Source organism: Terrapene carolina, unplaced genomic scaffold, assembly GCF_002925995.2.
Source record: "Terrapene carolina triunguis isolate 2854851 unplaced genomic scaffold, T_m_triunguis-2.0 Scaffold406, whole genome shotgun sequence".
Taxonomy (NCBI): Eukaryota; Metazoa; Chordata; order Testudines; family Emydidae; genus Terrapene; species Terrapene triunguis.
Window position 1 is genome coordinate 3,861,385 of NW_020664757.1, and position 18,688 is coordinate 3,880,072.

At 45.8% G+C, this 18,688-nt stretch overlaps 1 protein-coding gene and 1 pseudogene across 1 annotated transcript; one reads left to right on the plus strand and one right to left on the minus strand.

The window, feature by feature from the left end:
* Positions 1–3,313: 3,313 nt before the first annotated feature.
* Positions 3,314–10,530, minus strand: DEGS1 (delta 4-desaturase, sphingolipid 1). The gene is made up of 3 exons (XM_024209251.2): positions 10,401–10,530; positions 6,486–7,228; positions 3,314–3,561 (listed from the first exon to the last, which is right to left on the minus strand). Exons 1-3 carry the CDS (start codon positions 10,480–10,482, stop codon positions 3,415–3,417), a joined length of 972 nt encoding a protein of 323 aa, XP_024065019.1. The 5' UTR covers positions 10,483–10,530; the 3' UTR covers positions 3,314–3,414.
* A 6,408-nt stretch (positions 10,531–16,938) lies between these two features.
* Positions 16,939–18,090, plus strand: LOC112113082 (annotated as a pseudogene).
* The last annotated feature ends 598 nt before the right edge of the window (positions 18,091–18,688 follow it).

The window sequence follows — 18,688 nt, forward strand, 5'->3', positions numbered from 1 at the left end:
ACTGAGTGTACTTATCTGTGATCAGGATAGCCTCTTTACAGGCATACCCTGTTGGGGGAAAAGGTTCCTGACAGGGAAGAAAAATGAAGTCTTTCCTTTTTTTAAAGGATAAAATAAAAGGGAAAAAAAACTAGAACTATAACCAAGAGACTAACTATAGGTATATAGATTAAAACAATAGTCTTTATGAACTGCTAATGGCTCCATCTCTAGCCAAGGGTGGTTGAGCAGGAACTGAGATGGGTTAGCCTACGTGTGCTGACTAGTCTCGTGGCACAGCACAAGGAGAGACAGCATAGTTGTGGTCCCAACAGATACTGCTACTAAAGTCCCCTGATCAGCAGTGCAGGGATGCAAGCACACCCACAGTGGAGCAGGCATAGGGACACTACTCAAAGCAGCAGCAGAGGATAGCTTTTATCAAGTATGGCGAAGGTTTTAATGAAGATGATCCATCCCCCATCCAGGCACAGGAGAGCCTTCTCAGCACAGAGGAGTTTAGATAATGTACCCCCCCCCCCCACACACACACCCCCTTTTTTTTTTTTTTTTGCAATTTTTCAGGCATTGAACCAAACATTAGCTAATATTAATTTTGCTAAAAAAAAATCAAGTATTTTAACATACATTTTGTCTTACAATTTCACTGCCCAAACACACAAATGTTAGTCTTCCAGATGCCCATCTGCTTCCAAAAGTTAATTAAAAGCAAGCTGACCCTTTACATTTCAAGTTGCTTCATATTTCTGTCCTTTATAAAAGTCTTTGGGGAGGTTAAGCTAAACTTAAAGTTTAGCTATAAAACATTACATTGTAATCCAATGAAAGTTAGTTTACTAGCAAGGCACCAGTACAAAAGCCACTTTTCCAGTGTTATCCAAAAGCATTTATTTATAGGTTTACCTTCAAGTGCTGGTTATACTGATATAAAGGAAGCATAGTTGACAAAAAAGTGACTAGTTACATGGTACAGTAAGCCAGCTATTTTGTCAAAGGCCCCAAACAAGTTAATTCTTTGTAAATACTTAACCTTTTGTAAGGAGGCTGTAAATTTAAGCCACTGATATTTATGAATTAACCAAATACAGACAGGGCCTACATTTTCAAAAGTGACTCAAGTTGGTCACCCAGAACCACGAGGCCAATATTCAGAAAATAAGCATCTACTCCCCTTGCAATCAGGCCCTTTTAAAGTGGCTCAAGAAGGGTAACCAAAGAATGGAAACATAGGCCAGAACGGTCCTTCAGCCTCCCTTGTACAGACCACCACTTAGTGAAGGCTAAAAGTTTGGCTCCAGCTTTTATGATAGACATACAAGGTTGGGACTGCTGTTTTGCATCAGATTTTTAAAGATGCAAATAAGCACTTTTGAAAAAGCCCTCTTGGCACCTTTAGAAATCTGGCCCTAAAAAAAATCACCAAAATGGCAGAAGGGGCATCAGCATAATTTTCTGTTTATCAGTTATTCTTCACAGAAAGTGTCTATAGTATCTGCATTTTTGGAGATAGGGAAGCAAAAAGGATCAAGGCAGGATTAGAAGATGCAGAAATGTACAGAGCCCACTAAAAAGTATGGCTGGAGAACAGGAAGATACTAACCTACAACATATGGGAAAGGTTTGTTTGTGTTAATGCAATTTGGTTTTTGTTAATTCTTCATTTTAACTACACCATTAAATGTGCACAAATGACTAAACTGGTTACAGTAGCTGTATTTCCCTGTTCAGGAGACACCTAGCCATCTGTATACCTCATGATATTTTTCCTAGGTATCTGCAGTAATAATTATATTCATTTTCAAGGTGGAATAGGTAGTGGTCAGAAGATCTGCCAATTATAAGGGCAGCCCTGAGGGTTAGGATCCATGAAGGGACTCAGGCATTGCAATGCTGAGCATCACAGCACCTAATGTCAGATGCCTAAACAATCACAGGAACACTAATTGCCAAAGCAGAGTTAGGCCCCTAGGCTGCCTACAATGAATGGAGAAGAGATAGGCATCTTAGAATGCAATCCACAAAAACCAGTACACTAGGCAGGGAGCACCTAAGCTAACCCATGAGAGATGCTAATGACATAAGTGTCCCTCTCTGAGAGGGGTAGGGCTAAGTCTAGGCTACAGGCTGCCTCATTTTAGCAATCCACAAATGGTAACCAGCTGTCTAGAGGTAGCTTAGGAACCTAAATGTTTTTTATAGTAATGGGGGGGGGGGGGAAGAGAAGAGGAGAGGAGATGAAGAGAAAGAAAGGCTGCACCTTCATTACCACCAATGCAGTAGGATTGGGGCCTGCATACACCATAGGTAGACAAAACCGCTTTTACCCTGCTTTGTGAATCAGTTTAGGGCTTAAGACAGTAGTGCACATGCCCACAGGCAGAAACCTGAACTCATTCAGGGTACAAGTTCCTAACTGCTTAGGTGTGAACAGCATTCATAATAGAGCCTAAACTAGGATTCAGGTGCCTAGTGTGTTTTCACAAATTGCCTCTTCATTACATAGCCAACATGTACAGCTGACTGACATTAATAAAGCCTCATTAAGTGAGTTTTGTTTTAAAAGCTAAACAAGCCCAGTCAGCCAGACCAGGCTAGTGGAGGTTTTTGCACTAGGCTCTAAACACACTTGTCTTCAGATTATTCTGCTACTATTTTCCTAAATACTAACACTTAGGGGAATAACTCTATACCCAGAAAATTAGTCAGATAATCACTAATTTAGTCCCCACTATCAGTAAGAGTGGTTCATAAAAAGCAGCAGCAGCCTCATGAAGTAGTTTTCAATACTAGTGGTAGTGAGATAGTCACTGTTGATAAGAACCTGGATCTGCCACTGCTTTGAATCAGCAGTGAATTAGCCCTTAAGGCAGATTCACTATTAACTGCAGTTTAGAAGTTTATTTTCTCCCCTACTGCTCACCCCCAAGAAGTTCAGAGACAGAAATCAGTTGAAAACACATTTAATGAAACAAGACTTAAGTTAATCATGTTGGCTTAGGAGTAACTATCAAGTATGAACTTTAATACTATAATTGACTAAGTTATGAGCATGGAATGGGCAGCACAGGACGACCCAGAAGTGTAAATAGTATCTTTTATAGGTCTAAATAGACAAGCCAGAAACAGGTGTCTGAGTACAAGATTTGTTAGCAGCTGTGAAATATTATAAAACAAACTTAAGTACTATTGTACACATACACTGAGCATATTAAATCATGTCTTTTGTATTTTAGTTACACCAATGACTGTTAGAATGTTTAGCTAGTGGTAGTCTAATTGGTCTGGTTTAGGATACACCAATGCATTCTTTAATAATTCAGGATACAAATAAACTTCTTTTCAAGTAGCTGATGCAAGAATTTCTTGCTAAATATCCCAGATCTTGCTTTGTAGAGTCTTTTGGTTGGCAGAAGTTTAATCCTGTTTCACATCACCCTTTAATTTCCTTTTCATGCGTGAGTAAGGGCTGATTGTGTCATCCATCACAAAGTCATAAAGCACTTTTATCCAGGAGTTATATTGTGGAAGATCATCATAGTATTCAGCTGCTATTTTCTTCACCTAAGAGGAAAAAAATTAAAGGTTTATTCACATTTGCTAAGCTCAAAACTTCTTCCCCTCCAGTGTTTCTGCCAGTACTTCTAGAAGCAGGAGAACAAAGTCTTTAAACAACTGGGAGTGTTAAGAAATTTACTTTTAGTGGCATTAGCTGAAGATTATAAATTTAGACATTATAGGTTGTCTGTTTCAAATTTAAAAGTAAATGGATTTTTTTAAACATTAAACCTGTATTTTTTAAAAAAGGAGATTTTATTCACCCAATGTGGAGCTATCAGAGTTTTAACACCCACTGTAGGGAGAATGCAAAGCTGTTTTAATGCCCAAGGCCAGCTGCTTGCAGGGAAGGCCTTTTAGGTACTCCTAAACTAACAGAGGTGTGATCTACATGGGATATTCAGGTAGTCAAGGTTCTTTGCTTTGTCCAGACAGTATGTTACACCCCTCCCCCCCCCAAAAAAGTGCTGCTGGTCTGCTTTTGTTTATCTGATTATAAGCTCTGTAGTGTAGCCGTAGCCTCAGTGGCACAGCTGCACCACTGTAGCACTGCTATGCAGACACTAAGCAGATGGGAGAGAGGACTCCCATCAACTTAATCACTCCAGCCCCCAAGACCAGCAGTAGCTATGTTGGCGGGAGAAGTTCTCCTGCCAACACAGTGCTGTCCACACCAGTGTTAGGTTGGTGTAACTTAAGTCACTCAGGAAGGTGGTAGTGTGTACATAGCCTCAGACTGAACTAGAACCCAGTGGTGTGACACTTGGTACATAAAAACACAAGTTCACCCAACAGTGGTTCAAGGAGTTTATACTCAGAATAAGAACAGGGTCTAGAAGCAAGGGGACCAAAGTATTGAAGACAGCTGACCAGGTCCTGAATCAGGAACAATCAAGCAGTTGGGACAGAGCTGAAATGGGGATGTGGGTAGGGAAGAGAGGAGAAAAAAAGCTTGAAAGTTTGGGTCTGCTATTGAGACAACTGGTCTGGCATGAGCTAATCTTGAAATAGCACATTTGAAGCCCCTGATTATAATCAGTCAGGGCAGATATATTGGTGCAGTAACAGCTGATGAACTGCTCTGAAACTCAAGACTAATAGTCAGGGCAACCTGTGGTACTTATTGACCTAGTATGTTTTCTAGGTACCTATCAATACAGTACAACAAGCAGCCTAGGTACTTCAGATGCATCTGCGATGATCAATGCTTTCTGGACACTGAATTCAGAATGTTGAGATATGGATTGTCTAACTGGTCTTCTCACAGATAAGATTGACCCAGGGTAGAAATCCATTAAAATGCCATGATTAATGATTCCAGAGGGAGAGGAGGCATAAATATTCCCAGTTCAAAGCCTGCAGAAAGGCCAGTCGTTCCCCCCCACCCCAGAGTGTGGTTTGCATTAAGTATTCCAAAGGGGATTTATTAATATGTTATGCAACGTTACTATTTGCTTTTTGAACTGCAACTACCTTATAGGAATGTAAAATACTAAAGCAATTATGTAATGTGATTGAAGACAGACTTGCGTATAATAGCTACTTGAAGGATTTATCAGATTCTATTGTAGGACATAGGAATTAAGTCTTAAAATTGCTAAACAGTTGCATCTCCACAAATGAAGATAGTAGTGTTGACAAAAAACAATGGTAACAAATACTGTCTCCATTGCAGCTTCATCAGAGGAAGCTGTATCAGTTAGGAACTAGTCTGAAAATTCTCAGTTGATGTGGCCAGTGTGCTGCATTTGAGGCAGTATGTGTGCAGTTAAATTAGCATGCAGATATAGAAAAGCTTTAATGTTTGTGGTAGGATGATCCATCAAGAATTTGGAAACTCCCAAATGTTAATCTGAGGTAAACACGTTTAGTTTTTGCTTGTTAACAGGAAGCTGTTAATCAGTTTGCTAAAAATAGTCAAGAGAAGCATCCCTATGTAAGCAGAAGGGATCAGACTAGCTATGCAAGCTTTTACTTGAGAAATGCTCAAATTAAAATGCAGTCTTTTTAAAAGAATGTAGTTTCACTGTCCTTGTTTCCTCCCATTTTTGTTGTTTTATAATGAGTTATGTTTCTCTTCTACTGCTGTGTGGGAAACAGGAACCAAAATGTGAGAAACTGAATTATTACACAAAAAACAAAGTATGCAAGGTGCTGTCAAGTACTACCCAGTAGGCAAATAGAAGAGAAACAGATTGTAAGGCTGGATGGGGGAAAGGACAATTAGAAGTAACACTTAAGATTGCTTTAATAGACAATTATTTCACATAATGTAGTTTTAATTCTATAGTGGATACTTAAGGTACTGCTGCTTTAAGTATCCTACTTCAACCAAAAAGGAACTAAAACAAGGGTAGGCAAACTACCGCCCAGATCCAGCCCTTGAGCTCCAGCTGGGGAGCAGGGTTGGGGGCCGCTCCATGCAGCTCCCAGAAGCAGCAGCATGGCCCCCTCTGGCTCCTATGCATAATGGGAGCTGCAGGGGCAGTGCCTGCAAACAGGGCAAGGCACAGCTGAGCTGCCTGGCCACACCTCTATCTAGGAGGTGGAGAAGAGAAATGTGCCCCCAACCCCCTGCCCTGATCCCCCCTCCTGCTCTCTGAACCCCTTGGTCCCAGCCTGGAGCCCCTTCTGCACCCCAACCCCCTCCTTGCCAGCCCCACCCCAACGCCTGCACCCACCCCACAGCCCCCTCCTGCACCCTGAACTCCTCATTTCTGGCCCCACCCCAGAGCCAGCACCCCCAGCCAAAGCCCCCTCTCTCTCCTCCATCTCAACCCCAATTTCATGAGCATTCATGGCCCGCCATACAATTTCTATACCCAGATGTAGCCCTCGGGCCAAAAAGTTTGCCCACCCCTGAACTTAACAAGCACTGATGTAAATTTCAGTTTACCATTAGCTTTATATATTCTTGAAAGTGTACTTACCAATGGAAGGTTCTTGCCAGGAATATTGGGAAAGTCATGGTGTTCATTGTGGTAGCCAACATTAAAAGTGAGCAAATTAAGTGGCCCATAATAGGAGTAAGTCTCATGTCCCTTTAAGAACATGTAATGTTCAGCTATGAAGTGTCCTGAAATTGGATGCAACCCCAGTCCAAGTAGCGATCCTGCAACCATGTAGAAGACTGATTTAATTCCCAAGTAGTAGTATATTACAACATCAAAAGAGAGCTGAGCCAACAAGTTGATGATTTCCAATCGAGAAATTGGTTTGGGATTGATGCAGAGAGGTCGAATAGCATAGAAAAAAGGCTGAAGAACAATCCATATGAACTTCCTAAAACGAGTACAGAAAAACCAGCCTTCAAAGTCAGTAGGAATGTCCACATCAATTCCATCACCTCCTAGATAGCGATGATGATCCATGTGGTATCTCTTGAAAGATATAGAGTATGGGAGGCCAAGAGGGAGATTGGCAAATATTCCAAACCACCGATTCCACATAGCTCTGCAATTGCCAAAGGCACCATTGTGAGAGATCTCATGAATAGCCAGAGTCATTGAGTGACTGATGCAGCTGCCAAAAACGTAAGCCCAGAACATAACCCATTTCCAGTCCAAGTCTTTAACCAGATAAAATGCAATCAACTGTGCAAGAACCATCAGTACAACCACCCATATCAAGTTGTAGTCTGGCTTCATTAAAGCTTTTATTTCTGGATGTTTAGCTGTTATGGGGAGAAGAAAAATAGTTAAATGCAAAGAGAAAAATGTCACAAGTACACTTTAGTAGAGCCAAAATTTTTTCAGCCACACAAACAACTTACTAGTACGCCCTCCTTCTCCCCCCCTCCCCCCAAAATTGATTCTATTAATTAAGTTGAGTGGACTCATTCCTTAAGTCTTCCTACATTTCTGGCAATTCAGTTACATTAGTAGTTTGCATGTACATGTTGGGAATTGTTTGACTGCTGTAGGCATATGTGCATGCCTGAAATATTGAGCAAGATCAAAGAGTGCTGCTGTAGTTTAGTGGTATTTGGTGTTTTATTCTAGAAACTCAATGTCTCTTAATACTTAGCATGCACTTCCACAGTTCGTTACAGATTTAAATTAATCATACATCTGAGGGACAAATATTACGCCCTTTTTAGGGATGAGAAAATTAAAGAAGATAAGCAACTTCATACTCATCTTGGGCAGACATGTAAAGATTCCTATTTATGAATTGTCATTTCTACTTCAGTAATTAAGCTTCTGAAAACACTTATTTGCACTAATATCCCTTTAAGACAGTGTACAAGCAGCATGTTACACAACCCACCTAAGATTTATAGTCCCTGCTAGAGTTGCATACATCAACATTGCTGCCAGATATTAAACATTATATTTCAGGCTCTACACCAGCTTTTACCATAGGCACAGCCAGGGAAGATGGCTTGGGAAGCCGTAGCAAAGCAAGGCAGACAATCCAAATTGCAGAAGGCCAACATGGCTTAAGTCAGAGGTGGGCAAACTGCAGCCCACAGGCCAGATCGTCCTGCCCAGCCCCTGAGATCCTGGCTGGGGAGGCTAGCCCCCAGCCCCTCCCCTGCAGCCTCAGTTCACTATGCCACCAGTGCTCTGGTCCACCGCTCCTGCCAGCAGGCTCCAGGCCTGCAAGCTCCTGCTGCTCTGAGCGGCATGGTAAGGGGGTAGGGAGCAGGGGGGGGGGGGGTTGGATAAGGGGCAGAGGGCAGTCAGGGGATGGGGGGGGTTGGATAGGGGGTGGGGTCCCAGGGGCTGTTAGGGGCAGGGGTGTGGATAGGGGTCAGGGCAGTTGGTGGTGTGGATAGGAGGTGGGGTCCCAGGGGGAGGTCAGTGGTTCTGAGGGGGGCAGTCAGGGGGAAGGAAGTGTGAGGGGGCAGAGGCCAGGCTGTCTGGGGAGGCACAGCCTTCCCTACCCCACCCTCCATACAGTTTTGCAATCCCAATGTGGCCCTCGGGCCAAAAAGTTTGCCCACCCCTGGCCTAAGTGGTTATGGACAAGGAGACAATGTGGTCCAACCTTGATGCAACTTCCTGAGACTTAGTATTACTTCCCAGAAAGACAGCCTCAGCAAATAAAATTGCCCTCCCTCCACATCCCACTCTTGGGATGACTTGGTTGTGCAGAGGTATAAGCTAAACTTAATTTAGGCAAATCTGAACCACTGTCATTATAAAGCTAGTTGCAAATTAGTCAAAGTACTGACTATTTTGCACACTTCAGGGGTTTAATACTCACCTTTTAAACCCTAAAGTAAACTCTGCATTTGGTATAGTAGTGTTTCCCAATCTCAAGAAAATGAAAATGAAACCAATCCCCACCCATCACACCATCAGCTAAAGGCAGACCCACTAATTTATGTGCAGTGTTCCTTCTTAGCAATTTGCATTCTATGTAGATGCCAAAAAAATTAATCAGGGTTTTGGCAGGCTTTTTATTTATATTTTACACATATACATACACACACACAGTAACAAGTAATGTTTTTGTAATATTCCCTTGTGCACTTTAATGTAGCACTGCTTCAAACACCACTACATTCAGACACAGGTGGGAACCTTTAGTGCACACCAGCAGGGTCTACATGGACAAACTAAGGCACAACACACTAGTGCACTTTAGAAGTCACACCCCAGTTGTCTGCATTACTGCTCTGTGTAGACAAGCACTCCGATACAAGTGCTCATTGCCAGTGTTAACTGAAAAAACACCCCAATTTAAAAGAAGGGAAGTGTTCACCCAGTAACAACTGATCGGAAGCCCTATTTAAGTCTGCTCTTTGGAAACACTGTAGTATAGTCACCACTTCCCTTCCCACTACCCTACAAGCACTGTCAGTTTCATATATAACTGATCACATCCATCACTACACTACACAGCCCAACAGTACACATCATGAAAATGCCTCCTTCACGCTTTCCATCTCAACCAGCTCTTCTGCCAGCAAGATCAAAATACAAAAATCACTTTTTTTAGGGCTTTTCTCCTCCTCCTCCTCCTCCTCTCCTTCACGTGTGCATAATGTATGTACAATTTCCCAGGCAATCAGTTTTAACAAGAAATATTCCGGAGACGTTTCTGGAAGCCAGCGCGTTAGCTAGAAAGAGGCTTTCAACCGCAGTGAGTTTACTTGAGGGAGGCATGACAGTTTGACGAGGGTCTGACCCACACGACAATCCCCTCCCCCGAATCAGCTGAGCGGAAGACATCTCAAAAGGACTCCGAGGAGCCTCCCCGTGCCTCGCAGAGCCGCTGGCCAGGAGGGCGGATCTGCAGGGTTGACTCCGGCCTCTGGACAGTCCAGAAACGCCTCATTCCGGGGCTCTGCTCGCGGGCAGCCGAGCGAGGCGTCTCCCCCCACCCAGCAGGGCGGGCGGGGGAAGTCCTGGCGGTAATCGCGCTGCCCCCCGGACGGAGGGAGGAGCGGTGTCTAGCGGGTCACGGATGGGGTGGGCCCTTCGAGGCGCCTGAAGAGCTCGGCCTCCGAGCCTGTCTCAAGGGGCCGACCCGTGTGTCACCCGCCCGCCCCCCTTCCGCGGCAGCCATTTTACCAAGCTCGCCACCCCCGGCGAGCCCCGAAACGGGCCCCCTCGGCGCTGGGGACACAAACGCCGCCTCCCCTGGACGGGGCCGCTCCGTCCCGCAGGCAGCGCCCCTCCCGCGCGCAGAGCGACAAGCGCTGGCTGCCAGCGGACACGGCGAGCCTGGGGCGGCCGGTTCCCTGCGGGGAGGCATCAGGCCCTTCCCCCCGCCGGCGGAACGGGTAGAGCCCAGGCACCACCGGCCCTGACAGCGAGCCGGCTGGGGAGACACATGCGCCGCCAGCAGGACGCCCCGGCGCTGAGGGGAAGCTGCCCGGGCCCCTCGCTCACCTAGGATCGCCTTGCGGCGATCGGCGTGGGGCTGGTCCGTGTAAACCCACTCAAAGTCCTCCCGAGCCACCGCGTTCCCCATCGCTGCAGCGCCGCGCCCTTCCCGACACCCCCTCAGCCGACTCGACTCGCACACAGACGGGAGGCGGCTGCGACGCGCCCCCTTTATATAGAGAGGAGGTGTCTCGCCGGCTACACCCTCGCTGCTGCTGATTGGCCGGGGGTTGATGACATCACTCACACCCCGTGCTCACCCCGTTTCTACCGATTTCCCCTCCCCCTTTGTTGTCTACGAATATTTACAAAGATTTTAAATGATTAAATAACGGTGTTTGCAGACAATATTCGGGGCCCCAAGGGGCGGGGCAAGAAGTGACGTAGGCGTCGGCGGGAGGCTAGTGATGGAGGACCGTTAGGTAGTTGGCTGGGGCGGGGAAGCAGCGGCGCGAGCGTTTCGCGCGGTGGCCGCCCCGGGGGAGGCCGGGCCCGTCAGCCCGTCCCCCTCCCCGGGCAGGGGGGAGACTGAGGAGCGGAGTGAGGCGCAGAATTTGACCCCTGCGTGAGTCACCGCCTCCCCATCGCCCCTCCCCCAGACCCCGCTCCCTCGTGCCGCCCCCGTACTGCATTCCAGACCTCCCCCCCCTTGCTGCCCTATTCACCCGCTTCTGCTGGCCCGGCGTGTCCTCGCCCCGTGTCCCCACCTCACCCCCCATCTGGGGTGAGGAATAATGGGGGGCACACAGAGGCGGGTGGGGGGAGGCTGCAGAGAGTCCCTGTGATAGAGGGTGGCCATGGGGCAGGGGAGGTTGGAGGGATGCAAGGAGCCCCGCAGTGTGTGCAATGCGCTTGGCCTGCAACAGTAAAGCTCCCTCCTATCCTGGGCGGTCAGGGACTGATTTTCCAGCCTCGGACATGGCGCTGATAACACGCTTTGGGGGGCGGGGGGATCGAGATGTGCACACTCGATGCTGGGCAGGCATGACGTGTTGCTGTGATACTCATATATACCTGTACGCACGGCCCGGTTAGCTTGAGGTATATGATGCCAATGTTGCCTCTAACCAAACTTTCCCTCAGGGAAAGCGCGAGCTCCAGGTAAGTGGGGCTTTGGCTTCACAGACCCAAAGGGGATGTTTTTACAGCCAGATAAGGAACGCATGATAGTTATCGCACTGTAAAATCCTAAGTGGCGACAGAGGCCCTTGTACTTTACCCCGAGGAACCTAGGCGAGGTCAGCACTAAATCCCAGCCAGGGGTTGATCTCGCCTAGTTCACCTGGCAGTAAAGCGAGAGTGCCCTGTCTCCTCTGTGTTTTTACAATGAGCTAGGTTAACGCGCATTAGCGACCGCAAGATAAAAACACGTTTCTGTCAGTCACAGTTGAGGAAGCTGGCCTGTCAAGGGACATGGGCTGAAGCTCAAGTAGGACTGATGCTGGAGCTAGAGATGCAGTCTGGACTCCGCTGCAAATACAAACACTCTCTGCAGCTTGAGTGGGTTTCTTTTGGTGTGTAGTGGTTTAGTGGTTTTTGTTGTTGTTTGTTTGGTTTTTGGTTGGGGTTTGTCTTTTTTTTTTTTGAGGGGGGTGGATTATTATTATTATTATTTTTTATAATGTCAAGTGTTTTCACTCAAGCTAGGCTAACTCAATAGGAGTTAACTCTGCTGTGCATATTATTAATCTTGGCTTGTCTTTGTAAGGTGTATGTCCATATTTGAGGCTTGCTGTCACTGCTGTGTTAGCGCCGGAGTCGGTTGGGGTAACACACTTGAGTTATACCTTGTCCTCACCCTGCAGTGAAGACAACCCTTGAGTCTTGGAGGACTGAGATTGGTGTACATAGTTCAGATACTGTGCAGTAGCAGGGAAAGCGATCTGTTTCTAAAGAATGCAAATCTAGTTCTCTGGCAGGACACTGTCCACAAATGGAGAGGATGGGCAGCAACTAGGAAGCTAAGTCAGGTGATGCAAATATTCTGAAGTGCTGTTGCAAACCTAAACACATTGTCTTGGAACAAAATGTGCCCATTGTGTTATTGTACTTTGACCCAATGAAATATCTGTCAGCTGCTCATTAGACATACATTCCTGCAGGACTGGAAACAGAACATTTGCAATGGATATTCCCCAGCTAGGAACCTGTAGCAGTGTTCCACGGCCTGAGTTTACTTAATCTTCAGAACATGCTACAAGGCATGTTGTTTTGATCAAATACTTATTCGACAGTCCTCATGACAAGTAACAGACCACTGGTGTAATCTGGTACTGCAGTTCCTGTAATGGTTTGGGGCAGTCTGGAGAGGGGTTTGGTGACTGTGAGCAGTTTAATTTAAGGATTGTGTTATTTAGGGATTGAATGATTACTTGATTTTGGATTTGATTTGTACTCAGAATGAAAATAATCAAAATTATTCTCTTAGAGTTTTTTTTTAACATACAGAGAACTGATTATAATATGATGAGGTGTCATGACCTATCTGCAAAGTTCCTGTAATATGATTGATACATCAAAGTTCAGAAGGAGCCAGTCAAGGTAGGTTTTTATTATAATTAATATTTATACTATGGTAGTGACCAGAGGCCCTACTTGGGATTGGGGGCACCACTTGGTGCTGTACAAACAGAAAAGGGACAATTCCTGCTTTGCAAGGTTTGCAATTTAAAGACATACACAAAGGATAGGACATGTGGAGACACCGTACGAGCAAATGAATCTGGTGTAGTATAGGCACAGCTTTGTTAGCTACGTGCATTTTTTTAAGTGAGGTAGTGGTACAGTAACTCTTCACTTAAAGTCGTCCCGGTTAACGTTGTTTCATTGTTACATTGCTGATCAATTAGAGAACATGCTCGTTTAAAGTTGAGCAATGCTCCCTTATAACATCGTTTGTCAGCCGCCTGCTTTGTCCACTGCTTGCAGGAAGAGCAGCCCATTGGAGCTAGCTGGTGGGGATTTGGAACCAGGGTGGACTGGCAGCCCCCCTATCAGCACCCTTTTCCCCTAAGTTCCCTGTGCGGCAGCCACCCAGCAGGCTATCAGTTGCCAGCAGTTCAGCTGTCCCTCCCCCCACTGCCGTGTGCTGCTCCTGCCCTCTGCCTTGGAGCTCTCCGGAGCCTCCTGCTTGCTGTGCAAGGTGGGGGGAAGAGGGGGCTAATATTAGGTTGTCCCCCTCCCCCCTGCTCCTGCACCCCGCTCACCCCATTTCCAAAGAGCAGGGGGACACACGACAGGGCTCAGGACGGAGGGAGCTTGCTGGCAGGGGCTGCTGTCTCAACTTGCTGATCTATTTTAAAAGGCAGTGTACTTAGAGTAGGGTCAGCGTACTTAAAGGGGCAATGCGCATCTCTCTCTCTCACACACGGTGTGTGTCTCTATCTCTGTCTGCCATGCTGTCTCCCCTCCCTCCATTCGTGCTGCCTTGCAGAGTGTGAGGCTACATTAACAACGTGTTAATCCTTGAGGGCTCAGCCGATTGCTAGTTCATCATTTAGCAGTAAGGCATTCCCTGGGAAATATCCCACCATCTGACTTCACCACCTCAACCAAGCTTCACAATCATTATTGCTGTGTACCAGTATTAAATTGTTTGTTTAAAACTTATACTGTGTGTGTGTGTGTGTGTATATATAGTCTTTTGTCTGGTGAAAAAAATTTCCCTGGAACCTAACCCCCCGTCCCATTTACATTAATACTTATGGGGAAATTGGATTAGCTTAACATCGTTTCGCTTAAAGTCGCATTTTTAAGGAACACAATTACAACGTTAAGTGAGAAGTTACTGTAGTGAGGAAGGGAATAGGACAAGGAAAGAGGAAAAGGAGAATAGTCACAGCTTGTCACCTGCCTCGATATGAAAGCTGGGTTTTGTAAACATCATAGCAGAGGCAAGTCTTACAGAAGGATTTAAAGTAGGGCCGTCAATTAGTTGCAGTTAACTTACGTGATTAACTCCAAAAAATTAATCGTGATTAATCGTAATTTTAATCGCACTGTTAAACAATAGAATACCAATTGAAATTTATTAAATATTTTGGATGTTTTTCTACATTTTCATATATATTGTATTCTGTGTTGTAATTGAAATCAAAGTGTATAATATTTTTTATTACAAATATTTGCACTGTAAAGTGATAAACAAGAAACAGTGTTTTTCAATTTACCTCATACAAGTACTGTAGTGCAATCTCTTTGCTGTGAAAGTGCAATTTACAAATGTAGATTTTTTGTTTTTACATAACTACACTCAAAAACAAAACTATGTAAAACTTCAGAGCCTGCAAGTCCACTCAGTCCTACTTCTTGTTCAGCCAGTCGCTAAGACAAACAAGTTTGTTTACATTTACAGGAGATAATGCTGCCCTCTTCTTATTTCCAATGTCACCGGAAAGTGAGAACAGGTATTTGCATGGCACTTTTGTAGCTGGCATTGCAAGGTACTTACATGCCAGATATGCTAAACATTTGTATGCCCCTTCATGCTTCAGTCACCATTCCAGAGGACATGCTTCCATGCTGATGACACTCATTAAAAAAAAATGTGTTAATTAAATTTGTAACTGAACTCCTGGTGGGGAGAATTGTTTGTCCCCTGCTCTATTTTACCCACATTCTGCCATATATTTCATGTTATAACAGTCTCAGATGATGACCCAGCACATGTTGTTCATTTTAAGAACACTTTCACTGCAGATTTCACAAAACGCAAAGAACATACCAATGTGAGATTTCTAAAGATAGCTACAGCACTTGTCCCAGGGTTTAAGAATCTGAAATGCCTTCCAAAATCCGAAAGGGACAAGGCATGGAGCATGCTTTCAGAAGTCTTAGAAGAGCAACACTCCGATGCGGAAACTACAGAACCTGAAACACCAAAAAAGAAAATCAATCTTCTGCTGGTGGGATCTGACTCAGATTATGAAAATGAACATGCATTGGTCCGCACTGCTTTGGATTGTTATTGAGCAGAACCTGTCATCAGCATGGATGCATGTCCCCTGGAATGGTGGTTGAAGCATCAAGGGACATATGAACCTTTAGCGCATCTGGCATGTAAATATCTTGCGATGCTGGCTACATGAGTGCCATGCTCTTTTGAAAATGAGGCCCTGCGTGAAGTGCATGCAATCTTGTAAAACAGCAGTTTGAAATAAGGGCAGCAGTGAGGATTTTCTTTTCCCTTTCAAAAATAAGTGCTTGTACACGAGTTTTCCGGGGCTCGACCTTCTCTGGGCGACGGGGAGCCACACCAACTCACTACACACCGGGGTTGGGCGCTCTGTCCGGCGGCCGGGTTCCCCGTCGGTCTGCACTGTCCTGAGAGACACAATAAGCCCGACCCGAGCTTCCAGCGGACACCAATGTTATATCAGGGCTCAGACCCTCAGTCCGGGCTGAGCAACAGTATGAAGTATTTAGGCCCAGGCCCTAGGTCAGGGTGGGGCAACAAACGCTGGGGCAGGCACTCAGGCCCTCAGTCAGGGCTGAGCAACCGTACCAAGTAAGCCTCAACAGGCCTGGGAGAGGGGGAGACTGCCACCCACAGGTTGGGTGGCAGGGGGGACGCAGGCCCTCCCACTCCACTGCGTCCCAGCCCGGGGCCCTAGCAGCAGCAGAAGGCCCGCTGCTTAGTCAGTGGGGATCCTGGCCGCAACGCACTGACATAGGCTCTGGCAATGCTGCAGCCAGACTGGGGTCGGCTGCCCCCGGGCTACTTCCACACTCCCCCTCTGGGCCTACCTGGGGGCCGGTGTTGGCCTCGGGGGGATCCTGGACCATGGGTTCGTCCGGCCAGGCGTCGTTCGGTAGGTCCGGCAACTCCTCCGGGTAGAGGGCGCAGGGCGGGCCCGGCGGCTCCTCTGGATAGTAGGTGCAGGGCGGGCTCGGCGGCTCCTCTGGGTAGCGGGCGCAGGGCGGGCCCGGCGGCTCCTCTGGGTAGCGGGCGCAGGGCGGGCCCGGCGGCTGCCCCGGGACGCAGAGGTTTCCCAGCCCCGAGCTAGGCTGGAGACGTCTAGTCTCTTCGGCGGCTGGGGCCTGACTGAGTTCTGAGGGCCAGCCTTTATACTTCCGGGTCGCCGCCTGACCCCCTGAGTGGCGGGCCCAGAGCTCCCCGGCTCCGCCCACTGCGGCCTCCGGATGGGCTCCTCCCCCTCTGGGGCGCCGGGGAGCCACACTGACTCACTACAGTGCTGCAAAAAAAAGGGAAAAAAAGTGAACAGTGAGTGTCAGGTTTTCAACAAAATGCAAAATATTTTTTTACAAACATGAACTCGAAGGCTGTATGCCTGATTCGTCAGGAGAGCATCGCAGTGTTCAAGGAGTACAGTTTGAATCGCCATTTTTCAACAAAACATCCTAATTATGGCAGCAATTTAACAATTGAGGAAAGGGCAAGAAAAGCTGAGAAACTCGCCATGAACTTAAAAGCTCGGCTAAATATTTGTGCAGCAGGCTACAGTTCAGGAAGCCACTAAAAAGACAAGTTATGTTCTGGCATTTGAAATCGCTAAACAAAATAAGCCTTTTGCTGAAAGAATGCATGGTTGATGTTCCTGGCGTGCTATGCCCGGACTACCAAAACAAATTTGAGAACATTAGTTTGTCACAAAGAACTGTTACTCACCGTGTAGAAGTGATTGATGAACATTTGGCTTCTGAGTTGAACAAGAAAGCACAGGGCTTTACGTTGTTTTCGTTAGCTCTCAACAACAGCACTGACATTAAGGACACAGCACAGTTATTGATTTTTGTCAGAGGAATTGATGACAAATTTGAAATCACAGAGGAATTTTTATCAATGAAATCAATGAAAGGCACAACTAAAGGATCGGATTTATACGAGAGGGTGTCTGGCTGCCTTGAACATCTGAAGCTCCCCTGGAGTAAACTGGCAAATGTAACCACAGATGGATTGCCAAATTTAACTGGGAAAAACATAGGACTTTTAAAAAGAATTCAGGACAAAGTAAAAGAAGACAACCCTAATAAACAGGTGATTTTTCTGCATTGTATTATACATCAGGAGGACCTCTGCAAAAATGTCCTGGACATCATGTTGTTCACACAGTAGTGAAAATAGTGAACTACATAAGAGCGAGGGGACTTAATCATTGGCAATTCATTTCCCTTCTTGAAGACACTGACGCCAAACACCAGGACTTACTTTGTCATACAAATGTCAGCTGGCTCAGCCTAGGAAAGGAATTGCAGAGAGTTTGGGAGCTCAGAGATGAAATTCACACTTTTCTGGAGATGCAGGGGAAAGAAAACGATTTCCCTGAATTAAAGAATTCAAACTGGCTGTGTGACCTCGCTTTTGATGTGGATATCTTGTCACATTTAAATGACCTTAATGTGAAACTGCAAGGAAAGAATGTGTTTGTACACAAATTGTATTCTAGTGTGACAGCTTTCAAAGTCAAGTTAGTCTTGTTTTCAAAACAAATTAAGGACAAAGTGTTCGCTCGCTCACTTTCCAACACTGAAATACTTGGAAGTGGCACCAGAACAGACAGAAAAGTACAGTAAAATGTTGAGTGACTTGCACGCAGAATTTTCTCGTCGATTCTCTGACTTTGAGAAGATAGAGAAGACACTGGAGCTGGTGTCATGCCCACTGTCATTTGAATACGAGAGAGCCCGCAAGAATTACAACTGGAGCTCATTGATCTCCAATGCAATTTCAACTTGAAGGAAAAGTACAATTCAGAAAAAACTGTATGAGTTTTATGCCCCCTTGAGTGAAACAAAGTTTCCAAATATCCGCAAGGTGGCACAGAAAATCCTTGTTTTGTTCGGCTATGTGTGCAAACAAACATTTTCCCTGCTGAATTACAACAAATCTCACTACAGATCCCAGTTAACTGACCAGCATCTCATCTTGGTATTGCGGATTTCCACAATGAGAATGACACCGGACTCTGATGCCATTATAAAGAAGGGTGACCAGCTGCAACAAACCGCTCAGTAATGTAATTTTCTAACAGCGCATTATTCAACAGAATTGTTTTAATAGTGTTGATTTTGAAGCAAACTTGTGTTATCCCTGTTTGAACATGAATTATTAATTTTGTGAGCATTCATGGCCTGCCATACAATTTCCATACCAAGATGTGGCCCTCAGGCTAAAAAGTTTGCCCACCCCTGCTCTTTGAGGCTGAGAGACTTCACACTGGCATGAGCTGATGATTGTAGCTCGACAGTTTTGTTTTGTTTTAAATCACAGAGGTTACTGTGTGGTTTGAGCAGCTCATATAACTAGTTGAGACTTGTTAGCAGCTGTTCTTCTG